Source organism: Scardinius erythrophthalmus, assembly GCF_964197995.2.
Source record: "Scardinius erythrophthalmus genome assembly, chromosome: 4".
NCBI lineage: Eukaryota > Metazoa > Chordata > Actinopteri > Cypriniformes > Leuciscidae > Scardinius > Scardinius erythrophthalmus.
Genome location: NC_138224.1, coordinates 53,702,195 through 53,712,653, shown reverse-complemented (window position 1 = coordinate 53,712,653; position 10,459 = coordinate 53,702,195). Strand labels below are relative to the sequence as shown.

Below are 10,459 nucleotides of genomic sequence, written 5' to 3'. Positions count from 1 at the left end.
TCAACAGACACAGAAAGTGTTGATGTCTGTGTATGATTTTAAAGCAAGTTCTGGACAAATACATTTTGTCCGTAAAATATGCGTCAAATGGTGTGACACTGCAATCTATATTTTTAACGGGCAATAATTTGGACATCATTATGATGAAGAGGTCCACACTCAACCAGGAAGTTACAGTGTCATCTCTGGAGTGGTTTGCAAGGTCAAGAGTTGAGTTCTGGCATTTTCATTTTTAATTAAAAAGCTCTGTATCTGATATGCTCACTAGTGGTCAATGTTTTGTGTCTTATGGTGTGACATTATTTACAAAAAAATTAAACACTTTTATACAAATTTAACTTATTAATTCTTAAAAATCATTCCTGCCATGTGGCAATTTACATGCTAAGTATAAGCTAGCTGTTTTTAGTTAAACAAGCGATTAGCTTGACTGAACAAAACGTCAGATGGTGTGACACTGTATCATACGGTGTGAGTGTTTTTCTGTCACACCATATGATATATTTGTCACACAATATTACATACACCTTTTTTAATGATAAATAAATAACTATTCAAAACATATTCAATAATAATAGTGAATGTTTAATAGTGAACATTAAATTACCTATACAATTAATGTATTTCTTTTCAGTTTTATACTTAATTTAATGTTCTTGAAGTGAGATGGTGTTTGATTTACTAATTTTTATGAGTTTATTGTAATTTTAAAAGTTTTAAAACAATGTTAGTATGTTTTTTTGATTAATGTTAACTGAATTGAATTAATTGAATGATGAATGCAAATAAAAAACAGGTTTTTTACATTGACAAATCGTGGAGTGTTGCAGTTCCTCATATAGCGTGACACTATATAATTTGGTGTGACATTCAGAATTGTGCCAGTAAAAATACTTTCTTAATCATAAATCATAAAAAAGTCAACGGAACACAAGAGAAATAGTATCAGCAAGAGTCACAAGCATTTTCATAGATTTATAACCGGGTTTAACATAATTCATCTAAAATATCTGGAAAGGCTGAGGAGAGATGACTTACTTTGCATGCTGATTTAGAAAAACAATACAAAATCTAATTAATCTGCACAAAAGAAATGTTAAATCTTAAGATAGTAATGAAAAAAATGTATGTTGAAGGTAGTTACTTAGGGAGAGTATATCCCATTTTCATTTTATATAGAATAACTTTTATGTCACACCATATGACAATTTTAGGCACAAATGCAACAAATTGGTGAATAAATCCAATTTCAAATACAAAATCTAAAAGACCACATATATTGTGGGAAATGCAAGAGTCAGTACAACACAACTCAATATTTTTTATGCCTAATATTTGAAGTAAAAAATAAAAACTTTTTTCAGGCGTCTCCCACCCATGTCGCACATCAAATAAGACTCAGAAATATTACACGTTCAAAAATGTCATGTTTACACGACGAAAACGTTCGTCTAGAAACACGTAACAAAAAATACACGGCCATAAATGTTGCGTTAAGGCGATACAAACGATCGTGTCTTTAAATAACATGACAAAAAACTTCGCGTTTAGACGTACAAAACGTTCGCGTTTACACGGACCAAAAAGACGCGTGCAAACTGTGCGTGTTAATGCGTCCAAATTTCACGCGTTGCATATAATAGGTATTGTCCCCAACGGCGTTCCATACAGGCTACTATTCTGCTGCTTAAGTGCAACATGGAGCTTGAAGAAGCAAAGAAAAAAATTAAAACAGGAGAATTAACTTTGAGCAAGTTTGGAGGAAAATCGGAGGTATGGAAACACTTTAAACTAGTCGTGCGGAGTGACAATATGTGTTGGCTTTGTCTCGTGCATTAAATGCGGCACGCTGCTCGCCTATGACAGTAAAAAAAACCGGGGACTTCGGCGATGAACAGACACATGAAGCAGTCTTGCCATGGCAGAAATTATGATAGTAGTCAGCCTCAGGCCTCAATGTCCTCTTGTTACTTTTCAATTATTCAATTATTTCTGAATAAACAAACAATGCAGTTTACATGCTTCTTCCTTGTCGCATTATTTCTAAGATAATTAATAAATGCACGCACATTAACTTGATAAATGTTACAGATATGTTTACTATGCACAAACAAATGCCTTTCCTTTACATCTGCAAAATTCAGAATTAAATGAATGTGCTGCAATTTGTACAAAAAGAGAGTGTTTTAGCCATTAAATAAGCACATTTAGTTTCAAGTTTGTTAAGTTTCGTTTTGAAGAAAGCTTTTCTTTAAAGTGAATTTCGTTATGTATAAATTGTATCTTAATTTTAATACATTCCAATTGCCTGGATTTAATACATAAAAAGCAATAGGCCTATAGCAGACAATATAATCATGACATGCAGTCGCCGGCGCATCGCGGTCACTAAGCGGTGCCTCGTTTCCACTGAGCGGTACGGTACGGTACGGAACGGTACGCGTTTATTTGCGTTTCCACTATCAAAAGTTGTGAATGGTACCAAAATGCCGAACCGTACCGTACCACTTTTTAGGTACCCTTCCATTGGGGTACCTAGCACAGTGGAACGGTACTAAAAGGTGGAGCTAGACTCACTGCAGGACGTTGATTGGTTGACAGAGAATCGTCACTTGCGCGTGCTACAAGAGGAATGACAACATAAGAAGCGCCATTTTTTAATATACAGTTTAATATAATACTACTGTTACTGTATCACGAAATGTAATTTTAAGAGTTTTTCAGGCGAGAATGTAGTTGTTTAAAGCTCAAATCTGTGGTTTATTTATAAAGATGATTTTTTTTTCCCCGGTTGTGAGATCCATGCGTTCAGCGGGCGCTCGGCGCTCATGTTTCCCGGCTGGATGAGCCTTGCCTCGGCGTTCGTCGCAGACTCCGACGGTAGTGGTTAAACATAAGATATAATTCGTTTTGTGTAGACCTAACGGGCGATCTTTGGTCTCGTGAGTATATAATGAGTTCCCTGTCGATCGTTTTGGCTGAGGGCTAAGTTTAGTTTTATATTAATGTTATTTGTGTTTAACTACTTGTAATGTTAGAGCGCTGCATTTGGATATTTGACTGAATTGTTTGCTTTATTTCTTATTGTATAGCTTCTTGTACTTTACTTAAACTTTTATATAGGCTATTATTGATAAAACTGAAATTTTACAAAAAGAAATATGGTTTCTTGTCATTTTTTATTACAAGATTATCACTGATGTTTATTGCAACATTTGTACAAATGCATATATTGCCTGGAATATGTTTATTTTATTTATTTTTTTAAACGAAAAGAGGTAACGTTAGGGTTGTGTTTATATTTCGTTTCGTTATAACGTATAACGTGCAGTGAATAATCAATATGCGTTGCGCATGAACCACATTTGTGTCCCTATAATGTTTAATTTATTTAAATGAAAACGAAAAGAGGCAGAGTGGTGTTTTATAACATATTTCGTTTTATTGTTGCTTAAAATGTACAGACAGAGTAACCGAGATAACCGGTGTATCAGCGACGCTTTTAAGAACGCGCTGTACCATTTGCATGTAGGAGTCGCACATGGCAAGTACAAACTTTGCGTACTTGATATTGAGAAAAGCCTAATGTCGGCGCTTGTCTTCTTGTGACAAACATGTCGAGGAGCAAGAACAAGATCTGCTGCATGTCATCCATTGTAGTTTACTATGTTCTTCTTCGCGCGAAAATGACGTCGATCGAAACACCACGCCTATCAAGTAAGGGTACTGTTGGCAGTGGAAACGCTAGCCAGATCATGGTTAACAGACCCGAACCGTACCGTACTGTCCCGTACCGTACCGTACTGCTCAGTGGAAACGAGGCATACACACGCTGTCACCGAATTTACAAATCTTGCTTGTTGCTCACACACATATTATGTTGAAATAACAATATGTTGTAGTAACATTATTAATCTTTAAGAATATTTGATTGAATGCTGAATGTTGTGCTTGTTCAATTTAATACAATTAAAACTTTAATTGTGATAATTAAAATAACTGAATATTTAATATTGAGTGGGCAATTTTTGCTCATTTATTAATAGTATTTATATAATATATATAACTGCGCAGCTCCCCCCTGTAGCTTAAATGATCTAGCACAGCAGCACCTGCGTTAAAAAATATTCTGGCGCCGCCCCTGGTTATAACGGCCCACATATTAAAAATGGTCGGGTTTAAATCGGGCTCGGGCTCATAATTACAGTGAATGTGTCGGGCCGGGCCGGGCTCGGACACAACGTGCTCGGGCTCGGGTTGGGTCGGGCTTGATTTGTTGGGCCCGATCTAAGCTCTACTTCACAGTATTAAATAAAATAGTACATCAGTGTTTGTTTCTGGTGTAAAACATCCACGTTTGGTAATGCAGATCAATAGCACTGTTGAATCGATTAATCAATTTAAGTATCCCCAACTGAGCAAGCCAAAGGCAACAGTGGCAAGGAACCGAAAAACTCCATCAGGTGACCTAATGGAGAAAAAAAAAACCTTGGGAGAACCCAGGCTCAGTCGGGGGCCAGTTCTCCTCTGGCGTTTATGAAGTAGAGACCGGATTTAACTGTAAGATTAAAATATTATATGAATGCCTGGCTGAAGAGATGCGTCTTTAATCTAGTTTTAAACTGGGAGAGCGAATCTGAGCAACGAACAGTATCAGGAAGGCTATTCCAGAGTTTTGGAGCTAAATGTGAAAATGATCTCCCTCCTTTGGTGGATCTGGATATCCTAGGTATGACCAAAAGCCTCGAATTTAGTGATCTTAAAGAGCGCGATGGATTATAGGGCAATAGAAGATCGGTTAAATAGACTGGAGCTAAGCCGTTTAGGGCTTTATAAGTCAGTAGCAATACCTTGTAATTAATACGGAACTTTATAGGTAACCAATGTAGTGATGATAAAATTGGTGTTATATGGTCAAACTTTCTTGATCTAGTTAGAACTCTAGCGGCGGCATTTTGGACTAACTGTAGCTTGTTTATTGAGGATGCAGGACAACCAGCTAATAAAGCATTACAGTAATCTAGTCTCGAGGTCATGAATGCATGAACTAACTTTTCTGCATCAGAAACTGATAGCATGTTACATAACTTAGCAATATTTCTAAGGTGAAAAAAGGCTGTTTTTGTAACATATGAAATATGATTTTCAAAAGACAAGTTACAATCTAATATAACACCCAGGTCTTTTACTGTAGAGGATAAAGTAACAGGACACCCTACTATGTTAAAGTTGTATTGTGAGAGGTTTTGCGGGTGGTTTTTTGAACCGATAAGTATTACCTCTGTCTTATCTGGATTTAATAAAAGAAAATTGTGCGTCATCCAATCTTTTATATCTTTAACACACTCTGTCAATTTGGATAATTTAGCGTTTTCATCCGGCCGTGATGAAATATATAGTTGAGTGTCATCAGCATAACAATGGAAACTAATTCCATGTTTCCTTATAATATTTCCAAGTGGCAGCATATATATTGAGAATAATAGAGGGCCTAACACTGATCCTTGCGGCACTCCATAGTTTACTGGAGTTATGATCGATTTTTCTCCGTTTAAATAGACAAAATGGTAGCGGTCAGATAGGTATGATCTGAACCAGCTTAATGCTTGTCCTTGAACACCGGTATAGTTTTGTAGTCGATCTAAGAGTATTGTGTGATCTATAGTATCGAACGCAGCACTAAGATCAAGTAAAACTAGTATTGAGATACAGCCTTGGTCAGATGCTAAGAGTAAATCATTTGTGATTTTAACAAGCGCAGTTTCAGTGCTATGATGCGGCCTGAACCCAGACTGAAACTTTTCATAGATGTCATTTTCTTGCAAGAAAGAGCCCAGTTGGGCAGACACAACTTTTTCTAATATTTTGGACATAAAAGGAAGATTTGAAATGGGTCTATAATTTGCTAGGTTATTTGGGTCTAATTGTGGTTTCTTAATGAGAGGTTTTATAACTGCCAATTTAAATGTTCTTGGAACATGACCTAAAGATAAAGACGAGTTAATAATATTAAGGAGATGCTCTTCCACTATAGGTAACACTTCTTTCAATAGTTTAGTTGGTATGGGATCTAATAAACATGTTGTTGTTTTAGAGGAAATGATAAGTTTATTTAACTCTTTTTGTTCTATAGTTGTAAAGCACTGTAATTGTTCTTGCGGGGTGAGAATCGAGGCTGAATTATAAGGCGCGATTGAAGATTGAACGTTTACAATTGTGGATCTGATGTTTTCTATTTTCTCAGTGAAAAAATTCATGAAATCATTACTACTAAACTGTAACGGAATATTTTGTTCAGGTGACGCTTGTTTATTTTTTAGTCTAGCCACGGTGTTAAATAAGAACCTAGGATTGTTTTGGTTATTTTCTATTAGTTTGCGGAGGTGCTCAGCCCTGGCCGCTTTTAGGGCCTTTTTATAACGTGACGTACTGTCTTTCCAAGCGATTCTAAAAACCTCTAAATTAGTTTGTTTCCATTTACGCTCTATATTGCGGGTTTCTCTCTTTAGAACACGAGTAGTGTTGTTGTACCATGGTGCTTTAATTTTCTCTCTGACCTTTTTTAGTCTCATAGGTGCAACAATATCCAATTTTCCAGAGAGAATGGTGCTCATAGTGCTGGTTAGTTCGTCTAGTTCATCTGTTTGTTTAGGTTCAGGCAGCAGCTGAGACAGATCCGATAAGCAATTTGAAAAATTATCTATGGTGGATGGAAGGATTGTTCTGCCTAATCAATAACGCGGCGCAGCATGATATATTACCGGGGTACGTAATATGCAAGTTACCATGTAATGGTCAGTTACATCATCACTTTGCGGAATGATATCTATATCGGTTGGATCGGTTCCATGTGATATAATTAAATCGAGTGTATGATTAAAACGATGAGTTGGTCCGGTAACGTTTTGCTTAACCCCAAAGGAGTTTAATAAGTCTATAAACGCAGCCCCTAACGTATCATTTTGATTATCTACGTGTATGTTAAAATCTCCAACAATTAATATTTTATCGACATTGACCAATAGATCTGAGAGAAAATTTGCAAATTCTTTTAGGAAATCAGCGTAAGGCCTTGGTGGTCTATATACGGTAGCCAAGGCTAAAGATAATAGGGATGTTTTTCTATCATCTAAGAGCGTAACATTTAGTACAAGTACTTCAAATTAAATAAACTTATAACCCGTTTTCTGAGTAACATTGAGAATATCTCTATAGATAGTTGCAATACCGCCGCCACGACCAATCAGACGGGGCTCGTGCTTATAGGAGTATCCTGATGGAGTAGACTCATTTAGACCGAAATAATCATTTGGTTTAAGCCAGGTTTCAGTAAGGCAAAGTACATCGAAGTTATTATCTGTGACTATTTCATTTACAATAACTGCCTTAGGTGTGAGTGATCTAATGTTTAAAAGACCTAGCTTTAGAAATTGTTTTTGTTTACTAATAGCAACATTTTCTGTTTTAATAACAATTAGATTTTTCCTAGATCCTGCAGTAGATTTATTATTTGATCGCACTAAACGAGGAATAGACACAGTTTCTATGCAATGTTCTACACTAGTATTTATATCAGTTAATTTGGTGCAGCAGAGACTATTGGATTTGGACTTTTGGTTACTAGTCAAAAGGTATTTAACATTTTGGAGATGTTATCTGACAGAAGATCCGATCCGAATCTGTTTGGGTGTAAGCCATCAGCACGGTAAAGCCTAGGACGCTCCCAAAACAGATTCCAATTATTTACAAAGAGCAGTTTCTGCTCATTGCACCATGACATTAACCATTCATTTAGCGCGAATAATCTACTAAACTTGTCATGTCCTAGACGGTACGTGGGAAGCGGTCCTGACACAATGATCGTTATATCAGGCGATGTGCTGCGTACCGTATCGATCAGATTCCTGAAGTCTTTCTTCAGAACTTCCGTCTGGCGCAGCCTGATGTCGTTCACTCCCGCGTGCAATACCAAAGTTCCGACGCGCTCGTTGTCGTTCAGAATCTCGGGAACGCGAGCAGCGATTTCAGAAACACGAGCACCAGGAAAGCAGTGACTGTGAACCTTATTTTTACCTGATGTAGCATGGACGTGCCGAACAATGGAATCACCGATGATCACAGCATCGCGTTCTGTTTCGCGAAGAGCGGAGAAGCGGTTTTGTGTGGATAACTCGAAAACCGGGAGGGTCAGAGAGGGTCTTGGTCTAGACCTGACTCGCGTCTTCCGCTGCGGAAATATCCAGGCTTCGTGGTGGCGTGTTGGAGCCGGAGTGAACGAGACCATAGCTGATCGCGACCTTGGCGCTCGGGACCGATGCTGAGAAGCGCACGGAGTAGACGAGGTCGGAGTCAGCGGGTTAGTAACATTAATCTCTGATTTGTGAGCATCAGCGCGTGATGTTTCAAGAGCCAAACGCCGGTCTCTCAGCTCGGCCTGTCTCACTAAAAGGTCGTGGATCTGTTTCTCAACAGCTTCCAGCTCAGACTGTACCGCGTGCAGCTCAAATGTGTCCTCACCTGCACCAAAAGGTAGACTACATACATCTGATATATTCGCCATTTTAACAGATGGACAGTACGTTAGCAACGACACTACCAGTGATGCTATCAATTAATACTAATTTCTGACAAGCGTCTTAGATATAATCCGTCTTTTAAGTGGTACGGGTGTAGAGTAGACGCACGATAGGTGAAAAATGTTTGTAAGTGAGTGTTGAGAAGACGCGTTCAACGAAAATACTACAGGTTTTCTACTGATACAAAGCTTAATGCTAAATCCTGAAGTATCCCTTTAATGACTGTATGTGAAAAACAAAATCCTATAATTTAAGAAACAATGCAATTTTGCAAAACAGACCAGCATAGTTTATTATATTTCCCGTGTTCATGAGTTGTGTTGTTTATTTTTTAGGCCTCATAGCATTCATCCTGCAGTGAGAGAGGGGATAAGAGAGCATATACTTAGCTTCCCACGCCAACCGAACCACTACTCACGGATGAAGGGAGGCAGAAACATCTTTCGCTCCCCTAGTCCAGACAAAGGAACGGAAGCTCATCATCTATAGTGACCGATGCTGTGGGCAGAACAACAACTGGCGAGTCCTAAACCTCATGGCCCTGCTCGTATCTAGAAGGTACTTCATTCAGATAGAGCAGAAGTTTATGGTGTCTGGTCACTCCTTCCTTCCCTGTGACCGTTCATTTGCCACGCTGGACAAGAGGCGTAAGGTGTCCACACTCCACACCCCCAGCGATGTTGCCGAGATGATCCGTGGAGCCAGGCAGCAGCAGCCATTTAAAGTAACTGAGATGAAATGTGCGGACTTCAGGCAGCTCCCTGATGCAACATTAAAGCGTCCACCTGGCCTCCTAATCACATCCATGATGTGGTTGAAAGTGACAGGTAAAAAACCAAAGAACTAAACTAAAACTAAACTGGTTTTCTGAGATTAACAGTGTTGGGGATATGTGCGTGAAGGAAGAATCTTTATTGAATTTCTTGTTGAATCATGATTTCAGCTGCTGATCCATGGTGTGTCCACACAAAAGGGAGCCACAGCCTCTACGAGGGATGGAAGAACTGGCTGATCACCAAACAGAGGAAGAATCAACCACCTCCAGCTCCCTTGTTCTCCACCACATATGCTCGTGCTTACGAGGACCCTCTGCCCGTCAAGAAGGAGAAGCACCGTGACCATATGAAAATGCTAGCCTACATGCCAGCGGAGGCCCAAGCATTTTATGGGACATTAGAATGTGAAGAGTAGCCTGGTATGTGTAGGTCATGTGCAGGATAAGGTGGGATATATTGTGTATATTGTGTGAAATTAATCATAAAAGTAGTTGTAGCTTATCTTGTATGCCTTATCTTATGTTGTATAATAGGAATATATAGGTATTTATTTATTTAGTAAATGAATGAATGGGGTGATTATTTATGAAATGTATTATAAAAGTTAAAGGAACAAAAAAAGGAAGATGTATATGTAAACTAGCATATGGAACTATAGCATGGAATGATGATGATTTATGTCTGCATTGTAAATATGTATTGTTTACTGTTATTACTGTTGTTTATTGTTTGTATGTATTGTTTATTGTATGTACGGTTTATTGTTTGTACTGATGTTTATTTTTTTGTACTATAAGTAGGCCTATGTATTGTTCATTGTTCGTACCGTATTGTCCGCGTTTTTGTTCTGTGATTTACGTTGGCAAAAAATAAAAGAAATTGAAAGAAAGAAATGCTTAATATTTTTTAAGGTTCTGTTACTGTAATAAAACTAAGATAAAGGAATCAAATCTCCAGTGGTTTAAAGTGATATGATGAATTGGACTTATACTGTTATTCCACATTAACTGGACATATACTGTTCTTCCACATTCCAGAAATGTAAATTACTCTAACTTTTTATTTTTAAGATCGATACTAAAAAATCTTATCTCATTAGAATTGGGA

General features: G+C 37.8%; 1 protein-coding gene across 1 annotated transcript; it reads left to right on the top strand.

The window, feature by feature from the left end:
• Nucleotides 1-8,911: 8,911 nt before the first annotated feature.
• Nucleotides 8,912-10,216, top strand: LOC308689924 (uncharacterized protein). Its single transcript, XM_081364043.1, has 2 exons — nt 8,912-9,403; nt 9,520-10,216. Exons 1-2 carry the CDS (start codon nt 9,112-9,114, stop codon nt 9,765-9,767), a joined length of 540 nt encoding a protein of 179 aa, XP_081220169.1. The 5' UTR covers nt 8,912-9,111; the 3' UTR covers nt 9,768-10,216.
• The last annotated feature ends 243 nt before the right edge of the window (nt 10,217-10,459 follow it).

Coding starts and splice junctions, on each gene's coding strand:
- LOC308689924 (XM_081364043.1), top strand. CDS start 9,112: ATGGCCCTGCTCGTATCTAGAAGGTACTTCATTCAGATAGAGCAGAAG. Junction 9,404..9,519: donor GATGTGGTTGAAAGTGACAG/GTAAAAAACCAA, acceptor TCATGATTTCAG/CTGCTGATCCATGGTGTGTC.